Source organism: Sprattus sprattus (genome assembly GCF_963457725.1).
Source record: "Sprattus sprattus genome assembly, chromosome: 4".
Taxonomy (NCBI): Eukaryota; Metazoa; Chordata; class Actinopteri; order Clupeiformes; family Clupeidae; genus Sprattus; species Sprattus sprattus.
The window spans coordinates 13,022,309-13,043,354 of NC_137923.1; the positions used below are offsets into that span (position 1 = coordinate 13,022,309).

Here is a 21,046-nt window from a genome sequence, read left to right on the forward strand (position 1 = left end):
GTGCTATCGTAGCCGCACGACCTATTATCCCGCAAGCGCTGGTACACGTTACTTAATATTGATTTCGGTGTCATCCAGGACCGCAGATTTCGGAAAACTTAAGTCCCTGCCCAAAAAGGGTATTTCAATTAGCTTTGTAGCAAAAATGCCACATATACAGCGTATTGAAGTGTATAAGAAAGTGTTGTAATACTGCGTGTACAAACCAGCCTGATACAAATAGTAGAATTTTGATTTCGCGACGTTCGGTGTAAATTCTTTTTCTTGTTGAGCTTGATTCCCAACGGCATTTTACATCAATGCGGGATAATAGGTCGTCGCCAACTTTGTTGCCATTTCGCGACTGCACAAAACAAATCGGAAAATACGTTAAGAAATGTTCCTGCTGAGAGTCAAACAAGACTTCGTGCATGTTCTACACACCTGTCACTTCTGAAATATGTAAGGTTGATTCATTAAACCATATTTATATTGATAAAAACATATTTGTTAAGCGGATTTTTTGGTGGCCCGCGGGATAATAGGTCGCGTTACTATACTGTTACCGGTATTAATTTGTCAAACTTTTGGGAAAAACGAAAAATCTTAATACAATGAGTAGGGGACAAACCTGGGCCGAGGAGGAGACCCGTGCGCTTGTGGACATTTTGACAGATGCCCACATTTCATATATGTTGGAGCGTACACATAAAAACGCGACGTATTTGGCATATTTTATGAGAAAATGAAAGAGTCCGGTTTCAATCGTTCGCCTGATCAGTGCAGGCTCAAACTGAAAAAACTACGCCAGACGTAGGCCTATATAAAAATTCGGGACACCCTGTCCAAAAGTGGTTCATCCATGCCAAGCTGAAGTTCAAATACTGGCGGCGGCCGTCTTTATTTAAAATTCGCCGTGCATATGTAAACTATAGCGTTTTGGCCGGTTTCCAGGGTAAAATTCAAAACTGACACCTAGCTGGCTCCATGCACCATCGAATTACCTTTAAAAAGAGCCCAGATTTAAGAAATTTGAACTTACTTGAGAGAAACAAGAGCATTAAATGTATATCGCGGGTGCATATAAACAATATATGAGAGGGAGAGAGAGAGAGAGAGAGAGAGATGATGGAGTGATTAAGAGAGGGTATATGGGTTCAGCTCTGCTCAGCTCTCTACAGCAGCAGTAACATTGTTACACAGTTGTGAAAATAGCAAAACATTGAAAATGCATATAGATTTGATAATATTAGCATACGGCACAGAAAGCGTCCATGAACTGTCTTAGCACTTTGTGTTGCGCGTGTCGGTTCTGACCAATAGCTGAACGACCTCGGGGAGCGTGGCTTTGTTGTCAGAATTTGGTCCGTTTACTGAAACGTACACAGTCTGAAAGCGAACCGCACCAAAAAAAAAAAAAAAAGGTTCGGACCAAAGCAAGTGAACTATCGGACTTTCCTGGTCTGAATACGCCCTCAATGTAATGTTTGGTTCCCAACGGAGTCAGAAATCACAAACACAATTCCATACTGGCCTCCTCCAAGACTGTCTTACCCAACCGTATGGCACCGTCTCTGCACTAAAGTACTAAAACCAGAAACTATGAACACAAATGTTTTTACATATTGGTGACCTGACTCAAAAAGCCTATGTTTCCAAAGCTCTGCTAAATGAAATGAACAGATACAGCTCACAGCAACAAACACTGGCATAATTGCCGACACCACAGATTGCAGCCTGGCCATTCGACAGTTTGAGGTTTTATGAGAAAGAGTTTTTTTTTTAACAAGACACTGAAATAGCCAAGTGTATCGAGGCACCTCCCCTACCATTTTACTTCAGAGAGTAGTCACATCTGAAAGTTAGTGTCCAGGGTAAGACGTATATCTGCGAGACAAGGTTGGAATTAAAATCAAGGGGTGTTGGAGGCTAATGACGGGGTGACTACCATGCATCATACCACCTTGCCTTAATGTTCTCTGCTCTATCTGCTCCGAGACTGGGTGGGTCCGACTACAGCACTCATGCTCCTTCACTTGTCTGAACACACTAACATTCCAAATCCCTCTGCTGCTGTACTCCCTTCAAGGACTAAAAGCCTGTGTTCATGTCCACATTAAGTCCAGTGAATGATCTAAACAACTTTGAAAAGGTCTCATAAACGACTGCAGGATTTGAATGGCAAAGCAACGTTTTTTCCCAAAACTTTATTTTCTTTCCATTTAATATTTTTTTTTTTTCCTCCCCGAATCTCTTGTTCATGTGCCAAGCGCAGACAAATAGTTTCAGGGACGTGGCTTTGCCTAATGGATTTCGTGTTGTAACCTTTACAAATGATTCTGTTCATTGTTTAATTCAATGTTTTTCAGACTTCCGTCTCAAAGGTCAAAAGACTCTCTCCGAGATGTAGATAAATGAGAAGTCAACAAAGCAGTGAGGAAAGGAGAACGGGTAGAGAGAAGATGGGGAAGAGAGAGGAGGGGAGGGGAAAAAATAAGTGAGAACAAGGAAGGCCAAGGCATATACGAAAAAAGTGAGGTAATGAAAACAAGGACAGAGATATGCCGAACAAGAAAGGAAATGGGGATAAGACAAGAAGAACAGAGTTTTTAGAAAAGTCGAAGGGACAAAGGCAGAAAAAAAAGTCAGAACGAAAAGGTAGGCATATTAATTATATATCAGCCCCTCAGGAAAGAGTCCGACAAAATCAGGAGGAACCCATTAATTTTGCCTCTATTTTTAATGATCACAACGAGTACTTGCAGAATGAAGAGGAGCCCTCTTACTCGCTGAACCAACCCTCAACACACACACACACACACACACACACACACACACACACACACACAAAGGACAAATCAGTGTAGTTCAGTGCACAGCAGAAAATGCTGAGAAGAAAAGCTGTGTTTATTTCCCAAGGGAATTCAAACTCCACGCAACAGTTCTGCTTTCATGGCTATGACAATGACCGCATGATGTCATTCAAGGAGTTCAATGGAGGAATGGCAGATCTCTCTCTTTGGCTGTCTGCATCCTATCACCTTACTAGCACCCTTTCCTGTTTTCTTCTCTTTTTCTCTCTCACTTTATGTGACCTGCTCATGTGTCACATGCAAAAAACGAAGGACATAACGCAGTATGGAGCTCTAGTTCTCCGCGATGAACGGGTGGCCAGAGCCCCATGTCAAACTCATGATCAGAGATGACTTCATCAAAGCAGGGCTGTCCACTGAGGGAGAACAGCGTGGCCGTGAAGGGATACAGTCACGGCTAGATTCATCTGCTAGCTCACAACTAAGTGATTTAGCCGCCATCGCAAATGGCCTTTACCACCCAACTGAGCTATTACCAGAACAATGAGCGAAGTCAATGAGATGCTCAGTGGCCCTGAACCCGGCCGGAAAAGGAAAGGGTGAGGAGGGGGTTGGCACACTTAGGCATGAAGGACAGCTGCTCAACAATAAACAATTGCCCTTGAGGATGATTACTTTAGCCATGACAGCCAATGGAGTAGTTATTCTGCAGATAATGAAAAGGACATTGCAAAAGCATGAAACAGGAGGCAGGACACAGCTTCCCCCTTACTAGTAAGCTCAACGTAGGCTCTTGCACAGAGCTTAGAGGCTGGGATCAGTGAACCTGAGGCAGGGGTATGGGGCACACCTTTGTTAGGCGTGGTTAACACAAACAAACACACTGGCAGGTTCCACAGAGGGGCTCTCTGTCTGGGCCGGAGTCTGGGGATGCAATCTGACAGCCTGTGTGAAAAACTGGGATCTGGCACAGTCAGCCTGAAGCGGACAATGACACAATAAATGTCACCAGATTCCCTTATCACTAATGAGTGGAAATGAAGCTCATCCACAGTGACAGAGAGAATGAGGGAGGGAGAACTACCAGGGGGAGAGAGAGAGAAGGTCCAAAGGAGAGAGGGAATGTGCAGCAAAGTCAAAAAGAAAGAGAGGAAATATAACTACCAGGGAAAGAGACAGATGACAAGCGAGTACAGGGAGACGTGCTAGAAATGTAGAGCTAATGAATGTGCAGAGAAGGAAAAGGAAAGCGCATGCACATAGGAGAGTATGAAAACAACTCGAGAGAGAGAGAGAGAGAGAGAGAGAGAGAGAGAGAGAGAGAGAGAGAGTGAGTGAGAGATGCTGACTGATACTTGATCTCTGCTTCACTATGGCAAAAAAAAAACAGTGCATTTGTGTCATGGCCATAAAGCTTCCTGAAGTGAAAATAAAGGATGAGAGAAAAAAAGACAATGGCAGTACGGACGGCTGAAGAGAAAAGGGCCTTAGTTCTAGGGAAGAGTGACATGGAGAACAGTGGAGGAGAGGATGATGCTGTCTGCTGGAAATAAGGATGGGAGGTTGCTAATGCAGTGTTTTTTGTGTGTTTTGTGTATTTGTATAAGTATGCAAGACAGCGTACATGTGTAAGTATGCAAACAGCATGCATGTCAGCCCAGTTCTTTCCTGTATGACTGGAGCCAATTGCTTCAAAATCATTTATTTCTCTCCGCTCGCCCTCTCGCTTGCGCTCACCTGCAGCCCCTGCTGTTTTGAAAAGCATTAAAGGGAAGCGGGGACAACTGCCAGAGGGTTAAGGAATAAGCTCTACTCACTTGTACTTTCTAACAAACACACCTTTTCATATCAAAGGGAAAGAAACACAAACAAACCTAAAAGTTCATGGTCATCGAATTGAGAATATGAAACACAGGCCTTTTCTGGCCCCTTAGAAGAGGCCTGGACTGAAGTGGGCCCAGTTACGCATCACTGCTCTGGACCAGTACTGGAGTGTGATCAATCAGAGAGCTATGGCATACAGTGTGTGGTACAGACAGCTATGGCATACAGTGTGAGGGACAGCGTGCGTTGCTTGTTGATATTAACATTAGGTTTAAAAGACTGGTTATGAGGCAGGGCTTATTCAAAGCAACAAACAGCTCTCCACTAGTGTAGTCATTATTGTAACACTATTACAAATCAGGTTAAACTGGCATTAAGACTGTGAGTGTATCATTTGTTCGAAAGTTATGTGCATTAAAATTCAACGCTGGCCTAGTTATCATTAAAATTGTGAACTGGCACGAATACAGAAAAGGTCACTGACCTTGGAGATACACACAGGCACACTCATATGCATACACACAGAGTGTGTGTGTGTTTGTGTGCGAGAGAGATGGAGAGACTCAAATAGAACAAAGGGAGCTTCCCTCCTGTGAGCTGGGCCATCAGTCCAGTTCCCACTAGGAGGCCTGGCTGCTGCTGCTACAGTCTTCCTTATTTCCACATTATATTTGTGTGAGCATGTGTGTGGGGGTGGGTGTGCAGACAAACAACACACACATATGCCCACTTGGCTTTCCGTCACAGAGATAATCTGCTCACTCACCAATAACACACACACACACACACACACACACACACGCTAGATCCTTATGGATTGAATTGGACTGTCGATCATATGTATATATATATATATACTGATGTTTATACATACTGTACCAGTATGTCAGTCATAGCCGTCACTGTGGCAACACAGTTCAACATCACAATTGGCATCATCATCATGCTACCCACACAAACGAGCATAAGCACATACAGAGACTGCATTCAACAGATGCCCAGGTCCTCTTTTTTCTTTTCCAACTTGCTTCCAAGTTTCCTCTGTATCTCTCAGGTTATTTGTGGTCTTTAGTTTTTAAACGTGAGTGTGTATGGTTAGGTTACTACTTGCCTGAATTCCTAATATCATATATGCCTTATGGTTTAAATAAACTGTAATAATGAACAATATACCTTAACAACTACCCACAATGATTTTACTGACATGAGTTAAATCGGCTTATGACTTCAGTGCCTTGCTCAGTTTTCAGTGCAGTGTTTCTAGTGAGCTGGAGCTTTTCCCCCATTTGGGCATGGTAATCATAGCACGGCTGACCCACAATTAGTCCACCGACTCCAACCCACACACACAGCAGCTCCAGGCTATGAGAAATATACACAACTTAATGAACTATGCACTACCTCTACAGGAGCCAGAGAGATTGGGCATATTTCACAAGGTGAGCAGAAGCTAACCATAGTTAGCTTCATTGATCGGGAATCACAAGTGTACAACAACCACACAGTTACCTTTAGTAGGCACATTTATTTCATGAGGATTTGATAGCGACCATCTGTTGCATTGTATAAAAAAGATGGTTTGGCATTAGAGATGTAACGTCAAGTTTTATAACAAACCGCATGGTGGGGGGGAAGAGGTATTTTTAACCATGGACCCTAGAGCCTTACATGCCCCCCCAAGAAACCCTAAAATGACAAACCTAGCGGACAAAATGTACCTGTCCAAAAAGCGAATTATTCAGACAGACCTACCATGGCATGCAAATCAACTACTGGCTTAGACGTATGGACTAAAAAGGGGCTCACAGCTTCCTTTCTTGCTGTCAGTGCTTGCTATTTTAACTCCCAGAATAATAAAGCCAAAGGCATACTCCTGAACCCAAAGCAAATGGGTCACCCACACACTCTTCAGTCTATCATCACTTTTGTGGAGCAATGTACGAACTGGGCATCCCAAAATCATTTTTGGTTATTTTTTTTTAATACATTTATGATTGCCGCCTTTAATTGCGGTGAAGAGGGCACCACTTCTGAGGAGGAAAATCCCCAGGATAGATAATGATGAAGAATATCAGGGAGAAGATGAAGGCAAATGCATGATTTTCATTTATACATGGGTGTATTTTAGAATGCTTATAGATGCTGAACACAAATACAGATGTGACTAGAGACTAGTTTCTCCATTACAGGATTCTGAAGAAGTCTTATGCTATACAATTTTCAGGCGCTATCTTGAAACGCTGTTAATGATGTTTGCAAGTATGCGAGTTCCGCATAAAAAAGAAAGAACAACCTGCATTGTGCAGGCATAACAAGACATCCTCATCTGTGGAGAGACACTTACTGAGCAGTTACTGCTCTCTTCAGTCACCACTGGCCGTAAAAGACGCTGGGCTGGGACTCATAAGGTGCCACTGCTGTCTGGGCCTGTATTAGCTGGGAGTGCCATGCAGTCGCTCCACTGTCTGCTACGCTCCGCCACTAAAATCAGAGGGGCAATTTACATCCGACCATTATAATACCTCAATAATAACCCTCTATAAATGTAATATAGTGATACTGCTGATACACGCGATTATACTGATTCAATCGGGGCATGAGGAAGGAAGTGTGTGGGGGGGGGGGGGGGAAGGGGGGGGGGGGGTCCCTCCAGACTGCTGTTGAGCAATGAGACAGAGATGATGTCAGCCAATAGGAGTCGGGAACATGGCCCACTATCGTGTTGGGGGGGCTGTCTGGGTCATGGGATGGCAATGGAGAGGAAGAGGAGGAGAAGGAGGCTGAAAGACATGCTGACTGGACACTGGTAAACAATACACATGGTCAAACTGAAAGCAATGCAATTCAGAGCAATTCAGAATGGGTTGGTGTCAAAGCAGCAACCTGCTGGTGTATACCAGGAAAATGGCGCCACATTCATGAACACACTCACCAAAAGGTCGCACTCTGTTCTGCTGAAATTGAAAATGCAAGGACACAGGCGTCGAACATGTCGCTTCGCTGGGCTGAGAAATCCAAACGGAAGCTAAAAATCGCCTTCATAGAAAGAAAAAAAATCTTGCCGGGGGGGCTTTTGCTTGGTGCAGAGAAGGAACGGCTTTTTCATCAATATGATTAATTCCCAGTTCATCAGCATTCATTGCCCTGTTTGTTTGCTCATTTGGTTTCTCTCTCTCTTGCTGTTCTGGACTGTCTCTCGCTCATGCAATCCCTGCCTCGCTCTCTTCCCCATCTCTTATTCTAGGCCGTAATTAAAGCGCTCATTTGCCACACAGATTCATTTTTAATGCTCCGAGTCCTTCACAAGCACAAATAACGTCCCTGGACATGGTCCCAAGGAGCACTCTTCCTAAAGTGCACTTTTATTTAATGCTCGTTTTCACAGTTCAGTTCAGTTCACTTAATATGGACTCCTGAGTCCAGGCCTCATCCAACTAGAACCAAAATATTTGCAAAGATGTAATAAAAGTGACAACAGTCAGAGAGATTTAAGAAAGACAGAGTGATCTTAGAACGTTTCTGGCTTCAGAGAGTCATGATGTCGATCCAAAGTTCATTAACACATGTGGATGGAAAACAAAAGTAAACAGAAACTGAGGCATGAATGAGGGTGACGCTGGGGAAGCCTGTGAAGAACACAGACACACTCATGTACCGAACACGCACAACACGCACGCACACACACACACACACACACACACACACACACACACACACACACACACACACACACACACACACACACACACACACACACACACACACACACACACGCACACAAATGTATGTGCATGACAGCAAACACCTCAATCTGTGTAGCCGTGCAGACATAACAATGACCTTGACAATACAATTCCATATTCCAATGACATGCATGACAGGCATGCAATTACCCCAAAACAACCACAACTAGGAGAGCAACTGGGAAACAGATGCACACACAACCGAGCCCTAACACACACATATGCACTCAAATAGCCACTATGTTCTTATACTTAAGTAAAAAATCAGTGGAATAATTCCACAATTAATCTACCTTACTGGCCTCTGAGTAACAAATGGTCCTGAGGCTCTCTCTTAGGTTATGCAAGTAAGGGTCTTACACACCACCAAAAGGGTGGTATGACTAAGGGAATATATTCACCACACTGGATCGATCGTTCTAGTGAACATCGCTATTCAAATGAGCTACAATTTACTTTTTTCTAAACTTCCTTTTTTTCCCCTCAAAAACTTTCCTTTCTTTGTGTGCTGGTAGGCCACCTTATTTCCATAAATGATATATTTATGTTTTATTCCATACCATTCCTTTCCTTCCTGAAAGTAATCTGGGGAAGGTTCTGCTGCGGTACGCGTCCCGGATGGCACAGTGGAATAGATAGCAGGGCTTTTGCAGTTGACAAATAACTTCAATTGAGTGGTACTGCAGTCAGTCATTTTTTAAGGTTGTTATTAGAAAGCAAGCGTGGGGCCTTGAGCCAAAAATAAGAGCTTTAAAAATGATTCAAAATTACAGGAGCCAAGGAGAATGTAACAAATGCTCTTGATTTTACGGGTCTTTGAACTCCAAGGGAAGCAAAGTCTTCAGATCCTGCAATAGACTGGTGCAGTCCTCAGACATCATCAGCAACTCACACACACACACATTCATGTGCACAGTAACATGACTGGCATATATACATACATATCCTATTTAATGCTGTTTGTATGGTTGTGGATTTGTTTTCTCTGAATGCCTGGGCACACGTAGACGAAATGCCATGTATTCAACAAAGGAGGAATGTAGAAAACAAGCACTATTACCCTGAAAGTTATTTCATTCAAGTGTATTTAAGTCCGAATAGAATCAAAGTATACCTTTCCATCACTACTGTTCCATACAACAGACCATAAAGCCATACCACTATAGACTTTTCTGAAGCCACAAAGATTGGACAGGTTGAGTCTTAAGCTCCCTACATTTAGCCAAACTTTATATGGTTGAGGAGTCGTGTATGTGTGTTTGACCAAACATTAATAGTCACTGCCAGTGCAACTCATTACTCAGACACTGTCATGACAAAAACAACTTTTAACTTTCAAATAGGTTTTGCTCTGGACTTGAGATGAGATAGAGCGAGACAGACAGAGAGAGAGAGAGAGAGAGAGAGAGAGAGAGAGAGAGAGAGAGAGAGAGAGCGAGAGAGAGAGAGAAAGAAACGCGGAACAGGCACTTTCAGTCTGACAAGAGACATTTCATGCAAATGTGGCGTTTAGAAAATCAAGGTAATTTTTTTCTCCCTCCCCCTTCTTCTCTCATTCAGTGCCTCCATTTCTTTCTCTCTCTCTTTTTTTTTAATTTCACAGTTGGATGCACAAAAATAAATGATGACCAGGAAACTTATCTCGGCAACATGCTGTATTTTGAGGGACTATTTTTGGTGTTGAGGCCTTAAGCTAAGAATAATATTTGTTGGCCTGTACATAAGAGTGGGGAGATAAGAACTGAGACTGGCTGGCCACCGTGTCTCACATGAAATAATGGCTTATCCTCTTACCCCCATGTGTGCAACTGCAGAAATCCACAAGACAAATTCTTCAGCATTAATCTCAGTTATATAAACACATACAAACACAAACTCTTTCCCTCTCACTCTCTCACACACACACACACACACACACACACACACACACACACACACACACACACACACACACACACACAGACACATGTGCAAACTCAAACACATGCACATTCTCTCTGGCACACAGTTCTTAATAGCATCACAAAGGCACAAAAACGTATGGCTAGTATTTGTCTTTAAATAAACATTATGCTTTTTTCAATATGTAATGCCGTTATTGTACCTAAAACAGATTTGTGGGTTGCTAGTAATCTATAAAGGCCCTGTTAAAATGCACAAAACACACACCACAGGGGTCTAGAAGACAAAAAGCCCTAGGACTTGCTATTGGAAGTGTTGACAGAGTTTTGGCCTGTGTCCCACCCTGACACAAAAGCACTTAGCTGCGTGGCGGAGATGCAGGTGGGGAGCATTGTGCACAGTGGGCTGCTTCCGCATGGAGCCTTGAGCTCTCGGGAAATGGCAGCATTGTTAGCGGTTTGTTTATGTCTTAAAGATCAATGTTCATAGCTGAATTATTCATAAAAGTGCCTGGCGTCAGAAATGACCAGGGGGTGGAGAGAGAAATGGATTATGAACCTGCGCAGACAGACAGGCAGACACACAGAGCTCTTCTTTACAAGGGAGAGTAACAAACAGTCAAACACAAACATAAAAACAAAGAGATCCTCAATACACAAACAGACTCACACACACAAATACACACAAATCCGAGTGAGCGTGAGCGCAAACACAAACACACAACAGATGATTTCTCCATCTATCCCCTAAACGCCTGAACGCAAACACGTGCCGCCCCGTCTAACAATTTGCGAGGCATTAGCCATTCAGTCTCAGCCATTCGGGCTCTGTCTTAATTGTCATTCTCAGATGCATGCTGCGCTGTTTGCCATTCGTCTTTTCACCCAGGCCATCATAGGGGCCTGATGGGATACCCCTCCATACAGCGACAAGTGTTTTTTCAAGTGGACTGGTGTTGGAGAGAGGAGCAGTGTGACTGTCTGGGGGCGTCTTTTTTTGGGGTTGGGTTTTGGGGAAGCGAGTGCTGGGTACTTCTGATCCTGAGCACACTTGGGCTAACTCCAAATTAGCAGTGGCCCCCACTGACTCGGGCTGCATATCAACACTACCCACTGACATTCACTGAATGATTCATTATAGCTAATTAGATTGGCGTACTGGAGGGGAGGGGCCCGTGGAAGAATATGTCCCTCGCAAAAACACAGGGCTTGTACTTCAGTCATCCAAGCAGCAGAGGGGGGTAGAGAAGTGGTGCGGCGGTGCAGTTTTATTTGAGGACTCATGCACTGCTGTGTCCTGGAGCTGATCCCATCTGGACGTGTGGAGTCTGATTCTGGCCGCACGTCTGGGCCAGCACAAAGCTGGTCCTCTCACCCCAACACCCTCGCAAAGACCCAGCTGTGCCCGCCATGTCTCTCTCTCTCACAGTCGCTCTGGCTTTTTTCCCTTACAACTTCTGTCACTCTCTCTTCATCTCGTTTTCTCTCTCTCTCTCTCACACACACACACACACACACACACACACACACACACACACACACACACACACACACACACACACACACACACACACACACACACACACACACACACACACACACACACACACACACACACACACACACACACACACACACACACACACACACACACACACACACATTAACGTGCAGCAGTTGGGTCGACAGCCATAAAAGCAGCCATAAAGCGCTGGTCCAGGTGAGGAAAGCTGCTCTTTATTTTGAATTCACTGACAGGGCCCTGAGCTGAGGCTCAGTGCCAGCAGATGGCCCGAACTCCAGACGCCCCACATTAGCACTGAAACTGTCCATCAGGCACAGCAGGGCCATAACTAGGGCCAAATGACCACAAACACAGAAAGAAAGGACACAGAATGGCCATGTAACCAACCCCCTTTCCCCCCCAACATTGTCAACTAAATGTGCAATTGATGTGCCTTTTAAGTATATGAAGGGCTAACGGTAATGGTAAGGGTCAGGTCTTCAGCAGATGCTTTTGTCTATAGCAAGTTACAAGGGCATCCTGCAGGGGCAGAGAATCAAACACATCTCAACCTCTTGAAAGGCAGTAACGTTGGTCACTGTAACAGTGTACGCATCATCAAAGGTACTGTACTACTTACAAACGACAAGCGAGATGTAGATCCTACAAATATGTTTGTTGATTGCATCTTCAAAGCTGCAAGCCTGTAGCCATGAGCTCACAGCAGAAACACGGTGTCCTGACTCAACCTCTTTAGCATGCCGATATCTACCATTGAGGTCATGTCTTCTGTCCTTTCCGTAGGTTTTTTGATATTTCATAAATAGGGCTAAGAGGACTAAGATTTGTGCATTAATGCAGAGTTACATGAGGTGGATTTTAAACATCAAGCTTTAGGCACACAAGCTACAATATGCAGTGGATTCCTAGATAGAAGCTAATGCTCTGCACGAGCAGAGCAGTTTGACTTCATATAGTGGTTTATTTGTCAACAAATAACCAAACAGCTAAAGTCATTAACGAATGCACCCCTGGGTTTTCACAGCTCACAAGAACTCCAATACCCACAAACTGGATCAAAATAAATTAGTGCTCTGACGCACTGTTTATTGCCTGATATATAGATGTCTTTATTTCTGACCAGTCAGCCACAAACTGTGAAGTTAGGAAAACATCCCTCACCCTGAACACTGGTGTTCCACAGGGACGTGTGCTGAGCACAGGAGACTAGAGATTGTGGTGGACTTGGAGCCAAGGAGAACAGATCTGTGGAGAGAGTCCAGTGGAGAGAGTCCCCAGTTTTAAATTACTCGGGACGAACATCACTGAGGACTTCTCCTTAGGCCATATACACCTCCACTGTCATTGGGAAGGCACAACAACGCCTCTTCTTTCTTAGGAAGCTAAGGGGAGCCAGACTGCCGCAGAACCTTGTAGAGATCTTTTACTGGTGCACTGTGGAGAGTATCCAGATGTTACTGCAATCCAACGTGGTATGCCAACTGCGCCAAAAAGCTCTGCAGAGTGTCATCAAGATGGCCTAAAACATCATTGGGACAGCTGCCAGCAGTTTAGGACATCCTCCAAGGTCGGGGCAGGGTCTCTAACATCGTCCTTGACGCAACCCAGCCTGCCCACCACCTCTTCAAACTATTCCCCTCTGGCAGACGATACAGGGCAATACATCCACACACACCACAAGGCTGCAAAAAAACAGCTTCTTTTCCATTTCTCCTCATGGTCCTCTAGCTGTCCATTCAGTGTTTGTGCTGTTCATCTAAGGACTTTTTATCTGTTATTTTATTAAGATAATATGCATTGTTAATCTATTTGCTTTATTTTCCTTTACGTTGTGGTTTTCTGTGTTCTGCTGTGCTGGTCTGAGTGTGTGTGTGTGTGTGTGTGTGTGTGTGTGTGTGGGTGTTTGTCTGCGAGAGTGCGCAAGGCTGATGTCATGTGGTGTGTCTCTTTGTTCCTCCTTCTCACTCTGACGGGAAGATTGGATACCTGTCCAATTAATACGCTTTCCATCGGGATTTGCAGAGATCCTGACGTCGGGTATATTTAAACTCAATCAACCCATCATGGTGTTGGACTCCTTCTCCCAGCTACAGACCCACGCAGCACTGTTGAAGTCATTGCTGTTGTACTTGTAGTATATCCACCCTGTTGAACCTGTTGCTGTTATTGCAAACATAGTATATCAACACTGTTCAACTGTTGTCGGTGGTTGTAAGCCTTAAGCCTTGTTGATGTTAGCTCTCTCGCCTCCTAGTTGGCTGTAGGCCTGCAGGTAGAGTGGTAATCACTTAAGTTTCCATAATATATAATTGTTTTTTTGGAGGACGTAAGGAGGTTGGGTGCCATTTGCTTTCTTACCCTTGTTTAACTGTTTTTCATTCGTGGGGGAGTTTGGGAAATTCTGTGTCTTCTGTTTATATTTATTCTGTGGTCAGGGGTCCGTTTTTAGAACTGAAGTTAAGTTAATCAATTGTCATCTTAGCACGTTAGGTTAATCTCGCTAAATGAGAACACTATATATCAGTCTGCCGAGGGCTGATCCACATCCTACTCATGTGGCTTAATGTCAACCAGGCTAAACTTGCACGTGCACGTCCTACTTCAAAAGGCAGGAAAGGTCGATCACCAAAACCATGATTTTTTTTAACGGTACAATAGTCTAAACTCAAAGAAAAAGACAATTTTTTTGCTCCTCTAAGGCAGGAAATGACCATGAACGCGTTATGACGAATACAAGACCATAATCATGGCAAAATCCAACACTGCCGCCTCTGCGAGAGCAATACAAGAAACTGTCTATGGGCTTTGTACGGGGTGATATCTTTTAGTCATTGGAATATGTGACTTTGGTGCAGTGGGTAGAGCTCACGGTTTGTATTCAAAAGATTATAGTTCGATTCCCCTCACCTCCATACTAATTTGTAGTTTTACATCTTCTTGTATATCGCTTTGAATAAAAGCGTCTGCTAAATGACTAAATGTAAATGTATTAATAAGAAATTCAATAAATTAAAGCAATGAAAAGAAATTGTGTGAATTTCTACAAAAATGATATGCTATGGTGTAGCAGACTGAGTACAGTTGAGACACTTTTTGCTTTATTCACTACTGCACAAAAACTAGACACGTTTGGAAAACTAGACGTTTGCAATGATGTAAGTTGCATTTGTTGATGACATATGGTTAATAACATCATCATTGTAGAAGGGACATGATATAATCAAGATCTTAGGTAGGTAAAACAACTTTCGCCGATACCTCTGTAAGGGAGATGTGTTATGTGCTCAAATTTCCTGGGATCAAAGAAGACGTTAGTATGCATGTGCAAACTAAAAATCACGTCTCAGGATTGCTGCGCATGCAAGTTTTTTTGGGTGTATCAACTGTACCCATGTCTCAACTGTACTCAGTCTACCCTACTAATAACACTGTCATATAAGTATGAGTGCTTTGTTCTCCGCATCGCTGACATTACAAAAATGTAGGCTACCACTCGCAAAAAAGCGCAAGACATTCGATGTTTCGACTGTGGTGTTTGCAATAAATGACTCGAGAAGGTCTTGTAAATGAATTATTCCCTGTCGGCTGAATCGGTAGCGCTCATATAAGAACTCATCATGATGGAAAAATGGATCTTGGCGATTGCAAAGAACTGTAACTACGCTAATCACTATCTAATATGACTCCTTGGTCAATGGGATCCCTCCTTTTGCCGGGGGTATGGCAAGTTTATCCAGCTTAACTTAGGTACGCCTGCCCTGGAGCAGGTTAGTGCTAAGTGATATGTTACTATGGTAATTTATCGGAAGTTGCTTCGCCGAACCAAAAAGAGGGGAGGTTGTTTTTTTAAGCCTGGAATCTATCTTAGCGCGCTACATCGAATAGGGCCCAGGTAAGGTATTTTTTTAATTCTGTTAACTGCCGTTTTGTTTATTCTTCTCATTCTCGAGTGAAGTTAACTTTTCCTCCATAATATCTTGCGGTTCTAGTTGGGAGACGACTCTCACTTCTGAATCGCTGCGTCTGAACCCTAAACTGGGACGTAACAGGGCTCATAAAAACTGTGGGGTTTATACACAGTCCTGCCTCTGTAAATGGGAAACAAACATAGTGGCTTGTCCCGAGCCATAAACAATCCCAGCCAATCAATATTGTGCCTCAGAAGCATAGAAGGGAAGTGTGTAATTTGATTGGCTGTTGAGATGAAATATCAACAACCCATTGCAAAACCGAATCATAGACTGCATCTTTAATGCCGAAAGTATCATTTGAAATGTTTCGACCTAGAATGTGTACAAATATGTTACAATATATTACAATGTGTTGCATTAGTCTTCTTCTTTTAACATTTGATGTTGACTGGGATTTGAAGGAACATGCCCAGCCTTTCTCCAGAGCCGTCTGCATAAGAAACAGCATACGTGTTCACTCCCTTATAATTCAAGTCCTATTAGGAGATATACCACATTAATGTAGAGGCATGTAATCATTCTGTTCATGTGTGTGGTGAAATAACCAGAGAGAGCGGGTGAGAGGTAAAGATACGATGGGGACTCAAAGACTCTCCAGACAAGGGGGGCCTAATCAAAGGAGTGAAAAGAACAAAATAGAGAGAGATAAAAAAAAAAGCATCACAAATCTAGAGGAGCACATATAACTCACCACTTGTCCATTCTGTGGGTTCTTGTGGGCGTATGGAGGGCCGCGGATATGGTTCCACATCTGACCTGAGGTCATGGCAAACACAACACACTGGAGAGAGAGAGAGAGAGAGAGAGAGAGAGAGAAAGAGAGAGAATGTAAAGTACCAGAGAAAGCCAAAGTCTCCATGAACTCCAGTTTACCTTGATAAACAGTGAAAACAAACTTTCTGTTCTCAAGCAAAGGGTCTGGGGTCACACAGCACTTTCTGGTGAGTAAACAATGTAACAATGTCAGACTTGCACAGTTCTTCTTCTCTTCTTCCATCTCTCCGCAGAACACACAAAACTATTTTAGCCATCAAAGAGATATTCATTCTTACAGGTATACAAGTATATAAGAACAAAACGTAACAGAATATGTTGATGTAGCAAACGTGTTCAATTGTAATGTTTGCAAAAAATCCTTATGACACAGAACGTAAGTGACAGGCAAAGGGAATGCTTTAAAATCAGTTAATGCACTGTCTAGTTAGGAATTCAACAGGATATGCAGAAGACTCAACTTAAATTCCTGTTACACAATAGTTAGATAACTGCTAGTAATCACTCCGCATTTGATTTGAACTTCAACCTTGAATTGAACAACGTCATTTCATTCATTCAAAGCTAGAAAGCATTATGCATTACTGTCGGCAACTCTATGGTTACTCCAGAGAAGTGCTGGCACTGGCGTTTGAGTGAGAGCAGAGGAAGCACGGATCTCGATTTAAGCATTTTTCACATTGTTCAAAAACAGAAACTTAAATTAGTTGAATTAATTTATATACATTACCCAGCCCTAGGACAAATTAATGTGCATAAATAGTCTCTCTGACTCAACTTGGCTTGAGTGACAGATTTCGGTAGAAGAACAGTTGTGTAAAACCTATATCACTGTTGTGTTCATCGGGTTGGTTAAGTAAACTCTCACGGATGTCATTACCTGCAGCATTCAGCCTCCAGCCTTGTGCCTGTGGCTGAATAACAGCCGTGAGGATATCCTTTACCAAACCCACTCTCACACACAATCAGGAAAACCACTGCCTCACCCTCCTGCTTTTCATAGAACAGCATGTGATGGATGTACAACAGAAACAAAAAAAAGAAGAAAAAAAACCTATTCTCATCCAACATTTTGACTTTCTGATATGTCATCCTTTGTCAGTAGTATTAGGCCATCGTACCAGGGCGGCCATGGCCCAGCCGGTCTTGTTGTAGATGAACTCCAGGTTGTTCCTGCGCAGATAGAGGAGCCCTCCCACGAGTGACACCAGCAGAGCCAGAGCAATGGTGCCAGAGTAGTTAGGGGGGCGGAACACCCGGATCTGGAGAAGACGAGAGGGCGTGAAGGAAGGATGAACAGAAGAAAGGAGGGGGAAAAGAAAGGCATGGGAGACGTTAGAAAAAGAGCTAGTCTAGGGCTTGCTGGAGGTGCTGGGGTGGACAGTGAGAAGGCAAATGTCAAACAATTTCCAAGAAATGCCAAACGGTGTCTCCCAAATGTCATGCCACAGAATAAATATATGACAGGGTAACATGAAATGATGTGAACACACAACCAAATCTGCATAAATATGTAGGGTTTGTGAAATGCCGTTATGACATGCTACTATCACAAAGGTGTGAACAAGGACAAGGCAATGACTTATGCATCAGACCAGGGGAATGCACATTAAACTTTACAACAATGTCAATATCAGAATACCTAAATGAATAACCAGTCACCACTGTCATTTTCTGTGTGTGTGTGTGTGTGTGTGTGTGTATGTGTGTGTGTGTGTGTGTGTGTGTATCTAGGTGTGTGTTCATGTGAGTGCATCACTGACTGTGCATTCCTGGTATGAACTGATGAGCAAACTGTGAAACAGAAACTGTGTGCTGCTTGCGTGACTGAGAGCCAGCACCAGTTGAGAGTGCCTGTGCAGACTGGATGTAGGGCTCCCACACTCCGGGACTATTTACGAGCGCTGAGTGGCGAGGCCCCGCCGGCCATAAAGATGTTTTGTGCCTTTGGCTGAAGGTCGTAATGTTGCCTCAGAGACGCACCGCCATCATCGCTGGCCTTCCTTTTTCCCAATGCTATTGGATTAACCCCGATAAAGAAAGAGGGTGGGAGTGGGGGGAGCTGCTGCCATCCCATAATTCAAGTGTGGTTCAGCACCAGGCAGAGAACTCCATGGCAACACGCCACCCAATGTCACGGCCTGTTTTATTCTCAATATGTGGGGTGGCATCACAAGATTTATTGGCCAGTGTGGCTGATGGTACTATTGTAATGAAAAAGATCAGACTTTTTTGTTGTTGTATTAAGTTGTAGCAATGCCTGCTTTTTAGGCACTCTGCCCTGATCACAGTGACCAATAAGACGACGAGAGGACAATGGGACTGATATGGATGGCTCCGTCGCTCTCTTCGGGGATGGCTAATGCGCTCGGAGCGCTCCGGTGGTTGACTGCATAAAGTCTGGCGCGCGTGCAAAGTGCTTTGTTCCATTCATCGCTCGAGTGACCCAGGAGAGTCGGGAGGGAGATGAATCATGGCTAATGAGATTACCTCCGCCACGACCGACCTCGGAGACCGTGGCCCCCGCGACAGATGATCAGCGGAGGGTTTATCAGAGAGGCCCGACCACATGGCTGGTCTCAGGGCCTCTGACTGTGCATGTGCGCAAGACCAGAATTTATGTGGATGTTCTCTGTGTGTGTGTAGGCCTGTGTTTGCATGGGTGTGTGTTGTATGTTTGCACTGATGCCCGCTGAATGTGAGTGTAAGTGTGTGTGTGTGTGTGTGTGTGTGTGTGTGTATGCACGCTGACCTGTACATCAGTCCGGTCAGCGATCCACTTGGCGAGCTGCTCTGAGGCGAAGCCGATGCGCTGCAGGTCAAAGGTGTCGGCCCTCTTTGGCTTTCCTTTGGCCGGGAAGTGCATGAAGGTCGGGGCCGAGTTCATGTTCAGCTGGAGGAGAACATAAGAGAGGAATGAGAGAGGAGGAGAAGAGGAGAATAGATGGCAGGAGAGGAGAGGACAGGAGAGCAGAAGAGATCAGCAAATTTAAAAAAATTCAAACAACAGACAAGATGAGAGAGATGAGAAAAATACGAAGAGATGAGAGGTGAGAAGAGATAGTAAAAAAGATAAGGAGGAGAGGGAAGATGAAACAAAATGAAGGGAATCAACAACAGAGGAAAGAAGAGGGAGAGGATGAGAGGAGAAGCAACGAAAAGACAATGGATTGGAAGAGAATGGGGTTAAATAGGCATAGGAGAGGTGGAATTAAGTTAGCGGGAAGAGGAGGAAGATGTTGAGGAAAGGAAAGATTAGGGATGGGTAAAAGGAGATACAAAAATGGACAACAGAGGGTGTAGACAGGCAAGATGATGAGAGAACAGAAGAGGAGACACCAAAGACAGAAACAAATAAATCAAAAGTAACTTCGGAAACCTTGAAACAAATAAAAAGCAAACACCACCGCAAGTAAAGCCATCTTCAGACTGTCAATCTCCAAACACAGGCCACATACCAAACAGGAGCAACAGGGATCTCTCCACACTGCCTCCTCTTATATATATATATATATATTATATATAGCTATATGGCTTATTTTTTTATTTTGGTAAAATGGTATCTGAAATGTAAAGTTCCAAAAGGGTCTAAAATGTAATTCCCCATAAGAAAGGTGTATTACAAAGGTGTATTCGGGGATGAAAAGAGTTTTTGCCTGAATTGCTATTAAACCCTTCCAATGGGATCTGTAAGATCTACAATGAACCCTTTCTTTAAGGGTTCTGATATGGAGCTCGCTCTTCATGTAGACCCAAATCAGAGCAGACTGCAACTAGTCCTTTCCCGTACCCCCTTGTATTGTTGAGGATGTGTGTGTGTGTGTGTGTGTGTGTCAGGATGTGTATGTGTGTCTTTCGGAGGGGGGGGGGGGGCAATGTTCAAATGAGAACCAGCACGTGAGTCCAGGTGGGGGAGGCAACACAGGGCACCTCCACACTGTGGCTGACTCATCTGTGGCTGCCACCATCACCACAAACATTTCATTATGCCTTGCTTCGCCTCGCCTCTCCTCTCCACGGGTTCGCTGTGGCCATCAGGCCTAATGAACAGCCTGCTCCTCACCATGAATACTTATCACTCCTGCCTGGCTCTCGCACTCTCTCCTCTTTCTTTCCTTCTTTCTTTCTTTACCGCTCCCACTGCACTTCTCTCTGCACATCTGTCTCCGACTTTCTCGCTCACAAGCGAAGTCTGTTTTTTCCCCCTCCTTATCTGTCTCTCTCTACCTCAGCCTTTGTTTCGCCCTACTCCTCTCTTTCACGTCCCCTCACGCTGCCTCCCTCCGTCCGTATCTCCTTCTTTCAGTCTTTCTCCTCATCCTCCCTTTCCCTCTCTGAGATGTGACAAAACAAATCCATCTCTCTGTAATTAAAACACGGTATTAAATAATTATTTTAGAAGGGGGGGGGGGGAATAAAACTCACAGAAAAGAGAGCCACTCATTACAGTAGTTATTGTTTTTAATAGCTTCAAACAAACCCACTGCATGCCTCAAGTGCAGGAGAGGTGAATCAT

The 21,046-nt window shown here is 43.9% G+C and overlaps 1 protein-coding gene across 1 annotated transcript in view; it reads right to left on the bottom strand.

Annotated features, from left to right (window-relative positions):
- Nucleotides 1–21,046, bottom strand: part of tusc3 (tumor suppressor candidate 3) — a gene marked incomplete at both ends in the record, with an annotated part of 57,064 nt that overhangs the window by 14,183 nt on the left and 21,835 nt on the right. Inside the window, 3 exons of the mRNA XM_080836377.1 lie at nt 16,448–16,537; nt 17,652–17,792; nt 19,283–19,423. Of these exons, the coding sequence (XP_080692503.1) occupies nt 16,448–16,537; nt 17,652–17,792; nt 19,283–19,423 (372 nt within the window). The remainder of the gene's footprint in view (nt 1–16,447; nt 16,538–17,651; nt 17,793–19,282; nt 19,424–21,046) is intronic.